The sequence below is a fragment of the Populus euphratica genome, unplaced genomic scaffold (genome assembly GCF_000495115.2).
Source record: "Populus euphratica unplaced genomic scaffold, PopEup_1.0 scaffold313.1, whole genome shotgun sequence".
Lineage (NCBI taxonomy): Eukaryota > Viridiplantae > Streptophyta > Magnoliopsida > Malpighiales > Salicaceae > Populus > Populus euphratica.
Window position 1 is genome coordinate 78,181 of NW_011500199.1, and position 18,784 is coordinate 96,964.

At 31.1% G+C, this 18,784-nt stretch overlaps 1 protein-coding gene and 1 pseudogene across 2 annotated transcripts; one reads left to right on the plus strand and one right to left on the minus strand.

Annotated features, from left to right (window-relative positions):
- Positions 1-226: 226 nt before the first annotated feature.
- Positions 227-4,105, minus strand: LOC105111838 (alpha/beta hydrolase domain-containing protein 17B). 2 transcript variants are annotated; one of them, XM_011007301.1, is made up of 6 exons: positions 3,599-4,105; positions 2,217-2,253; positions 1,889-2,125; positions 1,735-1,782; positions 714-964; positions 227-683 (listed from the first exon to the last, which is right to left on the minus strand). In XM_011007301.1, the coding sequence occupies exons 1-6, from the start codon at positions 3,898-3,900 to the stop codon at positions 449-451; spliced, it is 1,110 nt and encodes a 369-aa protein (XP_011005603.1). In that variant the 5' UTR covers positions 3,901-4,105; the 3' UTR covers positions 227-448. The 2 variants fall into 2 exon arrangements, with proteins under 2 accessions (XP_011005603.1, XP_011005602.1); XM_011007300.1 differs by having other exon boundaries at positions 227-964.
- Positions 4,106-15,527: 11,422 nt separating this feature from the next.
- On the plus strand, positions 15,528-17,400 carry LOC105111840 (cytochrome P450 86B1-like; annotated as a pseudogene).
- The last annotated feature ends 1,384 nt before the right edge of the window (positions 17,401-18,784 follow it).

An 18,784-nucleotide genomic window follows, 5' to 3' on the forward strand; every position in this document is an offset into this window, starting at 1 on the left:
GGTCAGAGACAATTATCCACGTCATGACCACTCCCTGCATCAAGACGCTATACCATACAATAAATAATTCCTAACCGTTTGTTTTTGCAAGGACTTGATATTTTTAAAAGAAATTATTTTTTTATATTTTTATTTTCATACAGTATTAAAAATAAATTTTAAAAAATAAAAAATATATATTATTTTAATATATTTCCAAAAACAATAATTTAAAAAACATCTAATATTCCATTACCGAACAAACATAATATATCAGAGAAACTCTACAATTACAGGACAGTCATTATGCAACCGTAACAAGAAGGCACACACTGAAACCCATGAAGTTAAAAGAAAAGGAAAACACAAATAATTTCCCCATCTTTATCCCCTTTCCTTTCTACTTTCTTATCTCCTCCCCTCCTACAACACATTTAAACAACAACTTTTACAGATGATTTTGGTATTGTTATCGAATTCTATCCACCCAGTTCACACTCTTTCGTGCTTTCTCTAGCTGTAAATCCATGCTTTTTCTCGATTTATCGCAGTATTCCACGCTTCTCCGTGACCTCTCCATGTGCTCAAACGAGACCTTTAACTTTTCTGCCTTGTCCGTGTGCGTGAACATGAATTCGTGAAATCTCAGTCTTTCTGGCCTATCTGTGCTCTTTCTTGGTTTTTCCCTCCTGTCTGTGCTCTTCCTTGGTTTTTCCCTCCTATCTATGCTCTTCCTTGGACCCTCTAAACAATCACTACTTCGCCTGGCCTGTTCAAACCCATCTACACTTCTCCTCCCGGCATTTCTTCGGTATGCTGATCTCTCAACTGTTGATATAAACTTCTTCAGATGCCTCAGATACTCCGGATACATCTCCAAATTACAGTGATTACCCCCTTTGAGCCACAGAGGTTCATATTTCTCTTGGCACAGCTCCCAAAGTTGCTTGCCGTGAGAACAGTCAACTACTTCATCAGCAGTTCCCTGCAAGAAATACTTGAGATTTCTTCAAAGGGTCCAACAAGAAATGGCCGTGTGGGTACAAGAAAGCTGAGATAATTATAATAAGTGGAAAATAAAGTTCATTGCATTCTTCGAGTTTGCAATGATGTACGGAGCTGGCTTATAAGGAGCATGCGTCGCCTTTAATCACCCCTCTATCATCAGTTAGTGAAAACGACAAGGAACACAGGATATAATCTAACCAAGGAACTAGGGAGACATGGAGGTGGGGGCGGCGCTATTTGTTTGATCTTCCAATACTTGATATTAGCTGTCCTCGATTTTCAGATGTTTTATTTACCAAATGTGCCTCCACAGGTGCATTAGCCTAAGCTGCCTATAATTAAACTTCAATGAAACCGCACATTCAATTTCACAACTCATTGTATCTAGATCCAACAAAAGCCCGTCCTCTTGGTGCTTTAAATTTCAATGAATTCATACAGGTTTGTTCTGATTGCTAGAAAGTACACGTCTGACTTCATTTCAACCAACCTTCTCTTTCGCAAGAACATTTCATTTACCACTAGTTTCTCAAATGTATTTTCATGTTCTGTATTATTCAAATACTTACTGCAGGACTAGCACCGAGGTTTCTACTATCCCCAACAGTTTATTTGCATGGAGAATTATAATTGCATGATATTACATTGGTTGACCAAACACTATTCAGAAAGTTTCATGAATGGAGAAAATACTGGAAATAAGTTCTCGTAATTTAAAAACACTAGATATAGAACTATGATACTTACATGGATCACCAGCGTGGGACACTTCACCAGAGGAATTTTGTCTATGTTCTGGACAAATTTAAGCGAAGCCATGTTCAGAGGCATAGTAGATGCATGAATACTCTTTAAAACATATGACATGATATTTAAGAAGACCAAGAAACAAAATATTAACCTTGTAGATGTCAAACCAGTATGAGCGTTTCACAGGATACATCACTCTTAACCCTGATAGTATAGGACTATGCAGTACAACAGCTCTTAGTCGAGGTAAACGTGCAGCAAGATCCACGGTTGGGCCACTTCCTACAGATTGGCCATAAAGGATGATATTTTCCTGCTTGGCACCGTAGCTCTCCTCGAGACACTTATAAGCAGCTTCAATATCTGCATATGTATTGTGTTCACTGGGCTGCAGAAAGTAATTGAACGACCTTCAGAGGATCGGTTGCCAAAATAATTTTAGTCGAGTATAAAATTAATGAAGATTCTATACAGCATACCTTTCCTGATGATTGCCCATAGCCAGAGTAGTCATACCTAGACAAATTGAAAAAAAGATGCTTGAATTCCCTTTCTACATCTGATACTTTGAGTGCTGGATAAACTACATAAAAAACTTAAACAAACACGGAATCGGACTGGTCCTCTATGAACTCTGAAAAAGGCAACCACCTATAAGAAAAAATGCAGTCTTTGACCACTTAATATTTAAGCAAGGCACAGGACGCCTACCAGTATGAGGTGGTGTCAGTGTCTATATGATTGCAGTGACAACATACCCAAACCACCTCCTCTATAAAAAGTTCTCTTGCGTCAAAATTTTTTTTCCATTTCACACCAGAGTTTTCCCAAGTTTGTTGCATGCTTGGCCACCTATACTAAGTTGCATAACAACAACTTGATGCAGTAAAGAACTCTATATAATGGATCCATTCAACCTAAGATCCAAATTGGCACTTGCAAGTCTAGATTTATGCTAGTAAGGTACATCCGCACCATTTTTTTTTCAAATAAGCAGCGACATGGAGCCTGTCAAAATCTAGACAGAAAACTAGCTTGCAAAAGCATGCCTCTGGATTTCTGAAACAACCCTCATGCATAAATGCTTGTTCTTCTATAATTTTCAGGCCCCCAATTTTGCTTGCCAAATTTTTTATTCATTCAAGTCACCCCAAACAAAAACTTGGACTTTCTTGATAAAATTGCAGAAAATAGAAAACTGTAGACTAGTGTTAACAACTTGCAAGACAAAGAAGATGAAAACATGAGTAGCATACACAGAACATCATAAAGTTAAAAGCATCAAAGCTAGTCTCAATTTTCTCCCTTAACAACTATTAGCTAAATCGCCTAATTGATCCGGTATGCTAATTGCCTAGATCAAAACTCATAGGAGATTCCATTCTTTCACTGAAACTATCATAGTCCCTGGCTAAAACCAAGAATCTTAACCAATCTAAGAATAACATCACACAATCATGATATCAGAGGAAGGGATCTGCATAAAACAACTCTGTTTAGCTAATCTGTGAATCAGACCAAAATCAATTACTTGATCTCAAATTCTTCCATCCACTTTAACCAAAAAAAACAATCAAGCTTTATGAAAAATACCCCATAGCCCCACTAAAAAAACAACACCTTTCACCTGCTTGTAACCTTTTCCCAATAACCCAAAAAAAATCCCTTCCTTCTACACAAAGCAAACTAAAACTCACTCAGAAATCCCAACTGGGTATCACTGATTCACCTGATTTTCACCAAAAAACACACACTATCTCCACATGCAAACTCTCATAAGCCATAAAAAAACCAGACAAATAAACAAAATCTATCAAGTTGAACAAAAGGGTAAATGAGAAAACAGTGGAAAGGAAATTACCCCATGAGATTAACACGCAAGTGAATACTCAATTCGATGAAGAGCTCATACATCTGACCAATATCAGCTGCATTTCCATGAGAGTAAAGCAAAGTAGAAGTTGCCATTGGATATCTAACGTAAACAGCAACAATCTCAGTCCCTCGCCGAGTTGGGAGACGCAAAACATCAACATTTTCACGGTGAGAGAAGTGTTCAAGAAGTAAGAGACCAGCGGCATCATCTGTAATTAGCTTGTATGATGGTGGGTTCGGTGGGAAAAATGCTAATTTTGCTGCCATTGATGAAGTCACCCCTCCCATCTTTAAAAAAAAAAAAGAAAAAACACTTGTTTTTTCTTTTGTTTTCTTTCGCAGGAATAACAACCTTAGCAGCAGCAACAGCGGAAGTAGAAGAAGAAGAAGAAGAAGAACACTCCTTTCCTTTTCTCTTATTTTATTTTGTGTGTTTGTGTAGTGATATGAGGGTGTTCTTCAATGGAGAAATGTGCTTAGAGGGCATGATATGATTACAGGTTGGCTCATGCAAATATCTATGATACCATCCATACTCACGTGCGAAACTGTTGTCCTGGTATATTTTAACAAGTCTTTTGCTCTCTATTGCACAAGTGTCACTTTTTATTTTATTTTATTTTATTTTATTTTTGCCTCCAGTTTGGAATCAGGACACTTTGAATCCATGAAGCGGTTAAATTAGGAACCACTGCCGGGGGCTTTTTGTTTTCGTTTATTTTCTTTTTAAAAAAATGTTTTTGAATTGCAGTTCTTAAAGTGATTTATTTAAAAATTATGAAAATAATATTTTAAAATTTATTTTTAATATTAATATATCAAAATAATTTTAAAATACTCAAAAATTAATTTAAAATAAAAGGTTCAAAAAATATCAAAATAACAATTTAATCGCAATGGCAAATGAATCATTATTTTGAATTTTTAGTTAACTACAAAAATAACCTTACCAATTATACATTATATTATATTATTATTTAAAAAATAAAATATTGTGGTTTTTTGGAACAATGATTTTCACTATTCATTACATCCTCTCACAAAATACTATTTTTTATACTTTGATCCCTATATTTTTCAACTTCTCCACTTCAATCCCTTGACCTTTTTCCTTTTCAAAATAGCCTTTATTAGTAATGTAATCGTGGTTTTATGTGACTGGATATGTGGTAATATATATATATATCTTAAAAATAAAATGATATTTAGATAATTATTTACAATATTTTTTAAAAAGAATAGTTAAGTTATTCTATGTTTTATAAATGATATTTAAGTATTTTATTGTAATATTTTTTTTGTTTTAATATTTTTTTATGGTTATATAAAAAACTTATGTGCACATTTAAAAAACAATTAGCATAAATATTTAACGAGAATCAAATATATATTTTATCATTGTTATTTTTTATATTTTATCAATTTTTATATTATTTCCTTCAATTAATTATTTTTTACACAATTCCTTGAAAAGAATTAAAATATGGTTTTTTTTATTATGTGCTTTATTATTATTTTTATAAATAATGATAAGTTTTAATCTGAACAATTTTATTTTCATAAAAAATTATGTTCTCTTCAAAAATAAAAAATTAACAAATAAGAAAAAAGGAAGTTTTGGATAAAGAAATGCATTTTTTCTTATTTAATATAAATCATTTGAGTTCTGAAAATATTTATTTTATTTTTTACAAGTTTTTATTAATAAAAAAATCATTATTCCATCAAAATAAAAAAATATTAATAACAAAAATTTTGATAAAAGAAATACACTTTTCTCTTAAAATATAGATTATTAAAGTTCTAAAAATATTTATTTTTCAAATAAAATAAATATCGTTGAATTCTTTTGAAATATAGTTCTCATCGTTACAGAATTAAATTAAAATACAAGGACGTCATTGCAAGAGATGGGTTTTTTTTCTTGTTTTTCAAATAACCGCGCAACTTACACCGGGGCATCCAGGCTGTCCCATTTTGTTACACGTGTCCTACCATCCCCAACTGGAAGTAAAATTCGTCAAAGTTTAGATCCACTGACGCAGATATCCGGGTGTGATTGGTATTACACTTGATTGTAATTTTAAAAAATATTTTTATTTAAAATTAAATTAAAATATATATATATATATTTAATTAAAATTATGGTTGATATTAAAATTAAATAAAAAATAATTTAATATGTTTGGTTAAAAATATTTTTAAAATTGAGATTATAGAATAATTTAAAAAAATATATTAATATTTATGATTTTTAATTTAAATATTGTAGATTTAACTATTACTATTACATCATAAAATAAATCATACTTTATATAATTTATTATTATTATTTTATTAAATTATCTACAATTTCCATGATTTTTTGAGCATGCAATAAAATTAGGTAAAAAATTATTAGGAATAAAATTGAGATTACAATACAAGTAAATTTAATTCAACTTAAACTTTTTTAAAAAAAAAATTATTATTCATGTTCATACGAACTATGCGAGTTAAATCAATTAATTGTACTGGTTTTTAAAAAAAAATATATTTATATGAACAATACAAGTGAATTAAAATTTACTACATTGATTTTTCAAAAAAATATTAAATTAAATATACTGATTTTCAAAAAAAAAATTATTTACATAAACAGTGCGATAGTGAAGCATGGCTCCACTGTTTAATAGTCCTCCCCAAGAAAAGAAAATTAAATGCTACCTCTTTAAAAATTGCGGTACAACTAAATTTTTGATGGGTCCTATCAATATTAAATTTGATGGGTTCTATCAATATTAAATTATATGTTTTTAAGTAAATATTTATATTTGCAACCGCAAATGAACCTCATTCACGACCACATTGTCAAATGATGCCTAAATACAACATATTCAAATTATCATGTCGTTTATATTCAAACTGTCATGTCGTTGATATCTTGTTTGAACACCCTAATAAGTTATTGTTTGTAAAATTATTTTTAAAAAAGATGAAATTTATCTTTGCTCAAAGTAATGTTTTAAAATTATTTTAATATATTAATATTTAAAAAATATTATTTTAATATATTTCTAAATAAAAAATATTAAAAAAAACAATTCAGCTTTAACTTCCAACTTCTCCATGAACAACACTCCCGTCCATCCATTTCCAACAATACTGTAGATACAACTAATGCATTATCACTCCATATAAAAAGAGTCCAGCGACTATCTAGTATTTTTTAAACACCCAATTTCAATTAATTATATACAACTAAATCAATCAACACACGTGTGTGGGTGTGTATATGCGCGCGTGTGTATATATGTCACTCATTAATAATAATAATTAAGATAAGAGGAGGACAGCAGATGTCAACAACAATGCTGCAGTGCTGCCATCACAAAATAATTGAAGTAGCAAGAAAGAACCATAAAGTATGGTTATGTGGTGGTGAATCAATTTATTAGTCACTTATGACTAAGACAATATGTTTAATCAGCAACAATATCAATCTTGCTTGAGTTTAAATTTACTTCAAATTAATTTTTTTAATTTTTTTAGAACATTTTAATATACTAATATCAAAAGTAAATTTTTAAAAATAAAAAAATATTATTTTAATATATTTTTAAATATAAATCACTTTAAAAAACAATATTTATCATACTTTCAAATACCCTAGAATTAAAAATTACTAAGAAAAATAAACATTTGAATTAAGGAAAAAAAAGTGTCGCATTAAAGACGACTTAGGATCCTTTTCAATCACTTCGATGTGTTTTGGCAGCGGGAGAAATGCTTTACAATCTTTGATGCCTCTTGTTATTATTATTAATCCTCCCTATATTTCTAATTTAATTGTATAAATTCATGTCTGGAACAGAGGCCTAATCTTCAATTAACGATCCTTTCCTCAAGATTTTACATTCAAACTGAGTAATCTTCCCCAGCGCATCATCAAGCGAGGCCTGTAACGAAACAATTAGAGGAATAAGAACAGATTTATTAACAATTAAGATTTAAGATTTACGTTTGTGTTCATATCTGGGAATGGAGGTGGGGAAACATGGGAGGCCGGCGTGCACCGGGATGGACCCGTATGGCCCCAAAACTAAGGGCAGAGTCCTACAAAGTATAAAGCTAAAAAGAGGAGTACAATATTATTGCATTGCCTTTCCTAGGAAAGTGCAGAATGTAGAATCCCAGGGAAGGAGACGGGTGGGAAATCTGCAGAATCTAGAGCAGACCACCACAGGCCTCCTTGGCCCTAACTATTCCGAAGATCAAAGACCCCCACCACAAGAATGCAAGGAGCATGCCGGCGATGCTCAGGACAATATCCTCGAGAAAGAGAGAATACCCACATGTCTGCTTGTCTGAATCCTAATGCCATTATCCGCGGCCAAACATTGGGCTTGGAGTCCGTTGGCTTTATGCCCATTAATTCCTTTTCTAATTAATTAGCAAGTCTTCCTAGGCAAGATGATAACTGTGAATGGTTACGAGGAAAATCCTTCGATGATCTTGAAGGGATTTTCATTCTTTTTCTTTGATAATGAATCCTGAAAGCTCCTTGAATTGGAAAAATAGAACCCTCCAGGTGTCAAACTTCCACTAGATCCAAAGAATTTTGTTGTTTTTTTATTGATTAACATCATTATTCGGATCAAAATTACATTAGCCAACCATCTAGGTGGTGGCCAAGTGATAAGGATTTGGAATCAAGGGGTTTGCTTCCTCTATGGTCTCAAGTTCAAGTTCTTGGTTGCCCATATGATGGCCACTGGAGACTTACATGGTTGTTAACTTCAGAGCCCGTGGGATTAGTCGTGGTGCGCATAAGCTGGCCCGGACACCCACGTTAATTAAAAAAAAAAAATTACACTAGCCCTGAAATTAACGATTATATAAAATTTTAGTAGCTTTGAGATTTGTGAGATTCAAACTAATAATTTTTAGAAAATAAATTTCAGATCTAACCAATTAAGTTATACTTATTAAAATTAAATTTTATTATTTTTATCCATATATGCTTAACTTTACTATAAAAAAATATACATAGAAAAATATAACTAAAACTTCAAAATAACCTTAAAAAAGCATCAAACTAATATGACAAAGATGGACTACAAAAATTATATTATAACATGTTATTGTAGCTAGTAAATTTATTGTGAATTCAAGCAGTATAATAATAATTTTACTCTTTATTATTTTTAATAATTGTCTTTGTATTGAATGCAAAATCATATTTTTTGTAGGATCTAAATATCATTTAAGAATTAATTAGGAGCCAAGTTGATCTTATGTGTATTTTATGTACAATAAAAATAATATATTGCTATTAAAAGCTCAAAAAATTAGCTTCTGGTCGAGGGCTTTAGTATTTTTGCAGATTTATTTATACATTTAAATAATATTCGCACCCTTCGAGCCTAAAAATATTGGCCTTTGAAGGATGAGTTGTCTTTATACTTTTTATAGATAGTAAAATGTTATGTTTGCCCTCTAACCTTGAAAAATCAAAGGTTATCTTGGGTGGATATTTTTATATTTGCATTAAGTGTTTTTTTTTATAATATTCATATGCCTTTAGAGCTTTTTTAGTAATTTGCTTTATTATAATATTAATAAATCAATAAAATAGGTCTACATGTGCCACACATGTATAAGTATGTCATCATCTTTTGCGCCATTCTAATGGTGCTTGAGGGCATATATAGTGGCAAAAAAAGGTCGATCACCTACTCACCTGATGTGGAAGGAGCCAACGCATTTTTTAGGGCAGCGTGTTTTGTCATATGAGCGACGGTTTGATGATGATTGATCTTTTTTCTCCTCCCATTTTTTCTCTCCCCCAAACCTCAATGTCCATGCAGAGTTTTGAAAAATACAATTGTGTCCTCCAATTTGTATTTATTTTTTATTTGGTCCTCATGCTTTTTATTTCTATTTTTTCTTTAAATTTGATATTTCTTTAAGTTTCTTTTGTTTTTAATTTCATTCCTAATCATTTAATCTTGTTAGATTTTTTTTATCCAATCTGGTCCTAATTTCTTTAATTGTTATTTTTTATCCTTTTCATTATTATTATTTTTTATTTTATCCTCTGGAGTTTGATTTAATTTTATTTGATTTCCAATTTTAGTCCTTATTTTTTTATTGCTCTTTTTTTTTTTTATCATTTTCTTCATTTTTTTTATTTTTCAATGTAGTCTCTTATTAGTTTCTTTCAATTTTTTTGTGCATTGTTTAGTCCTCATTATTTTAATTTTAATTATTTAAAATTTTAATTTTTTTATGGTTGAAAATCTTCTGTCTTTTACAGGGTAATCACAGTTTTAAAATTTGAACCAATAGTTTTGATGATAAACCCAGTTTAAATTCAATCTTTTTTAGGGTCTTTTTTTTTTTTTTATCATTTAATATTGAATTATTGAGCCTCGAGCTTCTTGATTTGTTATTCTTTATTTTTTGTTGAGTTATCTCTGCTTTATATCTCATATCGCAAGTTAGTTGAGTAATTTAGGTTGACTTGAGCTTTTCTTTTTTCTTTTATTGAATTTTACCTTATTCCATTTAATTATTGATTTGTTATTCTTTCCTTTTTGTTGGGTTGACAACATGTGAGCAATGAGGTTATGTTTTATTCTCATTTAAGAAAAACAGGTTGAATTTGAAGGTTCATTTGACCTTTTTTTTTTTCTTTTTTGTTTTTAAATTGCATGTTTTTCTCCCTCCCTCTCCCTCGCTTTCTCTTTTTGATGATATGTTGTCCCTCTCCCTCTCTCTCTCCCTCTCCCCCTCTCATTCTTTTTATCTTTATGATTTGTTTTACCTCCCCCTTTACATTCCTTATTCAATCCCTTATTTATGCTACCTAATATCCTCTATTTTAATCCATTTTTCATCTTATATTATTCTACCCTTTTAAGTTGTTTTAGAAAAGGGTTTGTAATGTTTATACTGGTCCCTCCCATTCTTCAATTACATTATGCTCAATAAACTTTTTTTTTTGGAAAATTCATCAACATTCACATGACATGACGAGAGAAAAAGGTAGAAAACAAATCAAAAAATAACAAAAACAAATCACAAAAAATCATGTCAAAATTATATGTTTTGAAAACTGTTTTGAAAATATGTTGAAAAAAAAGTTAAGAAACATGTGATGATATGGAGAAAGATGTCACATTCTAACAACATGTGCAACTTCCTCTAGTGTCGAAATACCCCCATTATTGATGGCATTAGATACATCTCGGTGAGACCTTGCCGGCGATGGAACGTGTGCGGCAATTGATTATGTATAAAGGTCTATTTTTTTTCCTTTTGTTCTCTCTTTCCTTACTCATCTCTTCAGAAACTCTTCTTTATCCAAAATTCAAAGTTATCCTTTCATTTTATTTTTATTTCAGTATTGTCCTTATTCTTTTAAGTTTGATTTTTTTGTGTTTGTTTTGGGTGCTTTTTTAAAATTAAATTTTATTTTCAATTTAATCCCTCAATATTAGATTAGTTGAAAATTAGCTTTTGTGATTTTTTTGGATGAGGTCACCCGGTCTCATGATCCAAATCACAGGTTGGAAAAGTTAATATGAATTAACATTGTTATTTTTTTGGTTTTTTATATTAATTTTATTTTTTAATTTCATTTATTAACATTGAATTTGTTGGAAATTAGACTGTTTCATTTTCTTTAGTTTCCTTTCTATGAGACTATCCTAATTTCATGACAAATGTCGCAAGTTTGATAAGTTAGGTCGGGTCGACCATGGTTTTTTTCTAGGTGTTTTAATAAAAAATAATTTTTTTTTTTTAGTTTTATCTTTTAACATTAAATTTATTTTAAAATTAAACTTTATAATTTTTTATATTTTACTTTTTACGGGATGGTCCTCTTCAGGTGATTCAAGCTGGATCCAAAAACATCCATATCCAATATCCATACCCACAAAAGATCAAAGAATAGTGATTTTATTAATAAAGCTCGAACATGGTTGCAACCCAAATCAAAAAAACATGTACAAAGAATATAGACTTTAATAATGCTCGAATACAGCGCCCCATAAGCTCAATCGATGGGTCATTTTATAATTACCTTCAATATTGAGAAAGATAGCAAAACAAAGAGATCCAAAAAGCCATAGCCAAGAGGGAGAAAATATAATAGAAAAATTGAAATCATGAAAAATTAAAAGAATTGAAGAAAAGAGAAGATATAAAACATCTCTGTATGGATATGGTTGTATTAATCTCTATATTGCATGAGTTGAAGCATTTTACACTAAATATATCAGTTGATAAATTGCTAACCAATTAGATGTTGTCACGTACTCTAATACCATTGGAAATCATCTGAAAATGATTCATTTGGAGAGGAGAGGACCTCTAGCAAGCCCTACGTACTGCGAAGTTCTTGAGAGACTATTTTTTTCATTTTTCTTTTTTCCTCATTCTGTGAAGTTCTTGAGTTTTAAGGAATTAGCCCATTATCTGAACAGATATCATAGGCCCAGTAGGTCACTCGTGTTTGAAATTGGGTTGCCATTAGTGATAGAATGGTTAGAGGGTTTTTTTTTAATAAAAAATAAAAAAATTATAGATATATTAAAACTCTAATAACAACATTATTAATATTATTAAAAAAAATTTGATAAAAAAATTACTAACAATAAACAAAATAGAGCAACGTATTTTTGTCCTTCTTTGTGTCATAAAAAAATAGATTTGTAATGTTTAGATAAGTGATCATGATATATATTCTAATAATTTGATGATAATATCACTAATATTATTAAAAATATCTTAATTAAAATAAAAAACATCAATTATAAATAAAATTGATCATAAATTTGTAATGTTTAGATTAGTGATTATAAAATGTACTCCAATAACAAGGACACTACTAGTATTATTAAAAATATCTTTAAAAACTATCTAGGTGGTGGCCAAGTGGTAAGGACTTGGGATCAAGGGGTTTGCTCCCTCTGTGGTCTCAGGTTCGAGTCCTTGGTTGCTCATATGATGGCCACTGGAGGCTTACATGGTCGTTAACTTCAGGGCCCGTGGGATTAGTCGTGGTGCGCGCAAGCTGGCCCGGATACCCACGTTAATTTAAAAAAAAAATATATCTTTATAAGCACTTGAGGGTTTAACTCAGTGGTCCGCTGCAAGGCTTGCCTTGTGGCCGACCCGAGTTCGATCCCCGAGTTCAATCCTCTCTGTGCATTTGCTTGTCACCCCTGCGATGCCTTACCTATTTATTGGATTTGCAGGATATTCAGTTGGACTGTGAGATTAGTCGTGAAGTGCGCAAATTGACCCGGACACCCACGTTAATAAAAAAAAAATATATCTTTATAATTTTTTTTATCAACTATAAATAAAATAAAACACACAATTTTGTTTCTTTTAATGGCATAAAAAATTGTATACTTATAAGCAGATCATTTTTTTTCCCTCCATTTTTTCTCAAGTGTTGGTGTGGTCTTCAGTACAAATCGAAAGGAATCAAACCACTTATTAATTTGAACAATGGATTCAAATTGGACGAGAGATATCACATGTATTCGGTTCAAGTTGGATCGCATGTGTTTAACATTTAGAGCAATTGTCGCTCAATTTCTTAAAAAGAAATTTGAAATAAAGTCAGCGCCTTCATGTTCTTGCGAGAAACACTTTCCCTTAATTATCAAGTTATTGTACGGCAAGGCTAATTTCTTTATTGGCTTGTTTCTTCCTAGACGTTGCGGCTGATTTACTTAGTCTAACACGTGTGTGTGTGTGTGTATATAATCAATTAAACTACTGGCTCTAGTAAATTTAAACTAAGAAAAAATGTCAAAGTATTAACATATAAATTATTATTTCTTATTAAATAAAGTTCTCTAATTACTTATAATAAGAGTTTTAATTGAGTTACAATTGCCAATGAACCATTTATAGAATCATTTTAATTTATTAGCTTATGTATTTTTTAAAAAAAATTCGGTGAATATTATCGTGTAAATAAAAGAATAAATTGTTTTGTTATATTTGTTTTTCATATATATATATATATATATATATATCATCTTAACATAATTCATATAAGAAAATAGGTAAATTCATATGTTAGATTGCATGAGGAATTATTTGTTATGGTTAAAAATCTCTCATTTCATTAAAACATAGGAAAGACTAACCTTGTTGGTTAGAAAATAGCTTTTTTTTAAAAAAAAATATTTTTTTTTAAAAGTAGATTTCTAAAAAGTGAATTCTTTTTTTATATTTAATATTGTTATTGAAAATAATTTGGAAAACATTTTTCAGTATTTAGTTATGTCATAGAAAATAAACTGAAAAATAACTTATTAATAGTTTTTTCAAGTTTATTAAAATAATAAGAAATAAGTTTTATAAATTAAAATGTTAAAATGTTGAATAAGAATGAAATTAAAAAAAAAATCTAATTTCATAAATTATCTCCAACAAAATAAATAACAATCAAAATAATAGAAATCAAATCTAACATATAAAAAAAATTAAAAGATGATGAAATTAAAATAATAATAATAATTTCATAAATTATTTTCAATAAAATAAGTAATAATCAAAAGAATGAGGATCAAATTTGATAAATAAAAAATAATATGAGAAAAATAAATAAAAATTATAAAAATAAGGATTAAAGTTAATATAAAAATCAAATTCTAAGGGGAGAAATTGAAAAAAATTCAAAACAAAATATATAGCAATCAAAAGTTTGAAGATCAAATTTGTTATAATCAATAAATAATATAATATTTTTAAATTTTTCACTACTTCTTGAAAATGTATTCTATCCAAAATAAAAAAAAAACGCTTTTTTGAAAACTAAACTATTTTTTTAATTAGAAATATTTTTCATTAATTAATTTTTTTTATGACAAACAAATATAGGAGAGTTTGAAAAGTAATTTTTAGAAAATCAATTTCTATTAAACAAATGAGGCCTAATTCTTTTATAAGATATAATTGAATAATCTATACAATTAAAGTGACTAAAATAAACTTTGAGGGAGCCATGCTCCCCTCCTTCCTTGGTGAACCACGCCCATATATAGCCATTATCTCCATGGCTTCGGTAATCTCTCTCTTTTCTCCAGAAGTTTTCATGAAATTCAAAAAAATAAATGACAAAAAAAATTACTAAGCATATTCACGTGTTTAAATTTGGCTAAACTTTGACAATCACTAAAACGTGTGTTAGTATTACTTGGAAGGGTGTTAAATATTACTTTTTTTTTAAAAAAAAATTATTTAAAAATATATAAAAATAATATATCTTTTATTTTTTAAAATTTATTTTTAATATTAGCATATTATAATAATCCAAAAAAATATAAAAAATTAATTTAAAATAAAAAATATTTTTTTTAAAAAAATATAATTAAGTCGCAATACAATTCAGGGCTTAATTTCCACTTTTATAATGCTTTTTGTATTTTGGTTTCTTCTCAAGAATCCCAGTTCCATATAGTACTGCTTGGTACTAATTGACTATTTTTATTGTGCAATTTTAAACTTGATTTTTGCCATTATATGAAGGAAGTTGGAGCTGTCTTTCTCTTTCTCTCTCTTTCTTTATATTATTTAATTTAAAGCTTAGATTAGATAAATAATTAGATCGGGAGGTTTGAGAGTTGATCTATTAAACTAGTTAATGATAGTATCAAAAATTTCTTCATGGTATACCTCATTTTTTACACTAAAAAACATAGCTTAAATTTTCCAAAAAGAAAACCAAAATTTGAACAATATTATCTTATATTTTTTTAGTTAAATTAACTTTTGACTGGATAACTTAATATATTATGAATTTACACATGTTGTTTTAGAAATTCGCTCGCAAAAAATGTTGTTGAAACTTAAAATTCATGCCTGCAGCAAGGCGTGGCGAACGTAAGTATGCTTTTGGAGGACTTGAAAGACAACATCAGACATAAACTCGCATCCAATTAATGGCCATGTCTTCTTCTACATACATGCTATTAGCATTTTCAACTATCATTTTTCTTTGCCTTCTCTTTTGGTGGAGGGATAGAAACTCTCTGCTTATCAACTGGCCTATTTTTGGAATGTTTCCAGGGCTTTTACTCAATGCATCTCGAGCCCACGAGTTTGCGACTGATCTTCTTCAAAAAAATGATGGCACATTCGTTTTCAAAGGACCTTGGTTTGCTGGCTTCGACTTCATGATCACCAGTAATTCCATGAATGTTCAGCACATTTTGAGCAAAAACTTCACCAACTACTACAGAAACCTCGAGTTCAAGCAGATTTTTGAACCGTTGGGTGATGGGCTTTTCAATTCTGACGGAGATTGGTGGAAAACCCAAAGAAGAATAATTCACACTTCGCTTAAGCATAGAAAATTTGAGCTTGCTCTCGAGAAAATCATTCAACAAAAAATCTTGCAAGGACTATTCTTGGTTCTTGATCATGTCTCAGTCCTAGGAGTTGAAGTGGATTTACAAGACGTGTTGCATCGATTAGCTTTCGACAACGTCTGCGCCTTGGTATTGAGATTTGATCCAAATTGTCTTTCAATCGATTTCCCTCAAGTTCCATACGATAAGGCTTATGATGTTATGGAGGAGGTTGCGTTTCATCGGCATCTTAAGCCACATGGCTTTTGGAAGCTACAAAAATGGCTTCAAATTGGAGAAGAGAGGAAGATGAAAAAGGCTTGGGAGATCATTGATCATTTCTTGTACCAACGCATTTCAAGAAAGCGAGAGTTATTAAGCGAAGGCAAAAACCAAATAGAAGTTGGAGATCACTTCGACTTATTAACATATATTTTGGTCGAAGATGATGATAAAGGAGGAGAAAAGGGTGTCTTCAGAAAATCAGATAAATTTGTGAGAGACATGGCTTTTAACCTTTTGGCAGCAGGGAGAGATACTGTAGCTTCTGGCCTCGTTTGGTTTTTGTGGCTTGTGTCGACACACCCATTAGTAGAAATGAAGATTTTAGAAGAAATAAAAGCAAATTTAAGTGTAGGAGAAGAGAAGTGGAGGCTTTTCAATTTTAAAGAGCCAAGTAAACTAGTTTATCTTCATGCAGCTATATGTGAGGCCCTTAGGCTGTATCCACCCGTTCCTTTCGAACACAAAGATTCAAACCAATCAGACACTCTTCCAAGTGGGCATCGTATTGGTCGAAATACGAGGATCATATATTCTCTTTACTCAATGGGAAGGATGAAAGAAATATAGGGTGAAGATTGCCTACAATTCAAGCCGGAAAGGTAGATTTCAGACCAAGGACAAATCAAACCTGTTTCTCCTTACAAGTTCATAGTATTTTATTTCTCCTTACAAATCAAACCTGTTCATAGTATTCAATGCAGGACCGAGGACTTGTGTAGGTACGGACTTGACCTTGGTACAAATGAAAGCTATTGCCTCTGCAGTGTTTTGGGATTATAGATTTCAAGTGGTTGAAGATCACCCTATTTATCCAACTACGTCCATGGTGCTTCATATGAAACACGGCTTGAAGGTTAGAGTTCTTCAAAAACGTCAATCTCAGAAGAGCAGGCTATTGGGTTCCTGACGAGTTTCCCCCTTTTGGCTATTTAGATTGCCATTAGCTATTCTATTTTTCTGCTTTCATTGTTGTTTTGTTTTACTCCTCTTGCTGTTGTCTCGTGTTTTCCTGTCTTGTGGGTTTTGCCTTGGTGTTTCTTTGTTCATTTGTCCCTCTCTCCCTCTCCCTCTCCCTCTCCCTCTCCATGAAAGTATAAGCAAGTGAATGCTAATTAAAAATCTTGCATTTTAAATTCAGTAGCCAGCCTATCAATGATTGTTTGAACTTTCTTCAATTAATCCATGTAACCAAGGTATCATTGACGAAATAAAAAACAAAGTTATATGCTTTTCATTGGATAAATAAATCGACAACGGGAGCCTCAATTTTACATGTGATCAAATGAAATCTATCAAAAAATTTAAAGAGCAAAAATTTTATCATCAAGAGAAGTTTATTATTTCATTTTTTTTTTTGCATATCAAGTGCATGATGATTGAAGCAAAAAATTGTTAACTTTACCGGAAAAATCTATAATATTATTTAAGAACCATAAAAAAATGAATAATAACTTAAATATAATGTCAAGCATTTCCTTTGTTGAAATCTCAAATTCTCAAGTCTCAACTCTCTACCTTAGGAAGACTAAAACCAGCATCGCAACTTTCACTTGCTCTCTCTCAAAACACCCATTTTTTCCCTTCGTTTTCATCATATATGATATTCTGACTGGTCCAGACTCGCCACTCTCCACAGTCCAATTTAATGGACTTTCATAGATTATTCCAATCAGGGAGAGTTCAATTAATCTATGAACAGGGATGCATCCTTAGTTCCTTACTTTAGCTGGGGTTACTGTAGCAATATGCTCTGCTTCGGTTGCTGCCTTCTCAAATTTAGTTGTTGTTGCTTTTTGGCCAACTTAGGCAGCAATTGTCATCTGTGAGACTGTATGGAAGGTTTGTCACCATTGGTCCCTTGCCTGCAATGAAACAACAATGTGGGTTGTATTTCTTTCTTTCTTCATTTCCCAGTTATTCTATTTGAATATAATAATGCTTATATATTCAATGATCTAGAGTATTTCTTGAGTGAATGCAATTTCCTCTTAAATTGTTGAGAACACTTGATATGGTTGAGGAAGTATGTCCCATTCCTTTTGAGTTTGAGGCCTCACGATATGATTTTTTTTTTTTGATTTACGTGGGGTGTTCGGGTCAGTTTACGCGCACCACGACTAATCCTCACGGCCCACTGAACATCCTGCAAGTCCAGTGAGTAGGTAAGGCACCGCGGGGGTGACAGACGTGCACGGTAAGGCTCGAACCCAGGTGTGGAGGAAGGGGACAAGCCCCTCCCACCACTGGGTTAGAACCGTACTTGCAGGTGGTTACGTATCTAGTAACCAGGCCTGGAGGAGAACTTCTGTTTACTGTGGTCACTCAAGAAGAGAAATGCAAAGCTAAGGTTAGTAGATGTTTCTGCACTAATGAGTTTTATGTATTCCTGATTGAATTGGGCTATTAATACTAGATTTTGTTAACAAACAATAATTTCATTGCTTACATATCAATCTCCAATCTTTTCTCCTCTTTTGGCAGAAATTTCGTTTTATATCTGATGTCATTTTTATAAAATCCCTTGA

Coding starts and splice junctions, on each gene's coding strand:
- LOC105111838 (XM_011007300.1), bottom strand. CDS start 3,900: ATGGGAGGGGTGACTTCATCAATGGCAGCAAAATTAGCATTTTTCCCA. Junction 2,254..3,598: donor TTGCGTGTTAATCTCATGGG/GTAATTTCCTTT, acceptor CAATTTGTCTAG/GTATGACTACTCTGGCTATG. Junction 965..1,734: donor GTCCCACGCTGGTGATCCAT/GTAAGTATCATA, acceptor TATTTCTTGCAG/GGAACTGCTGATGAAGTAGT.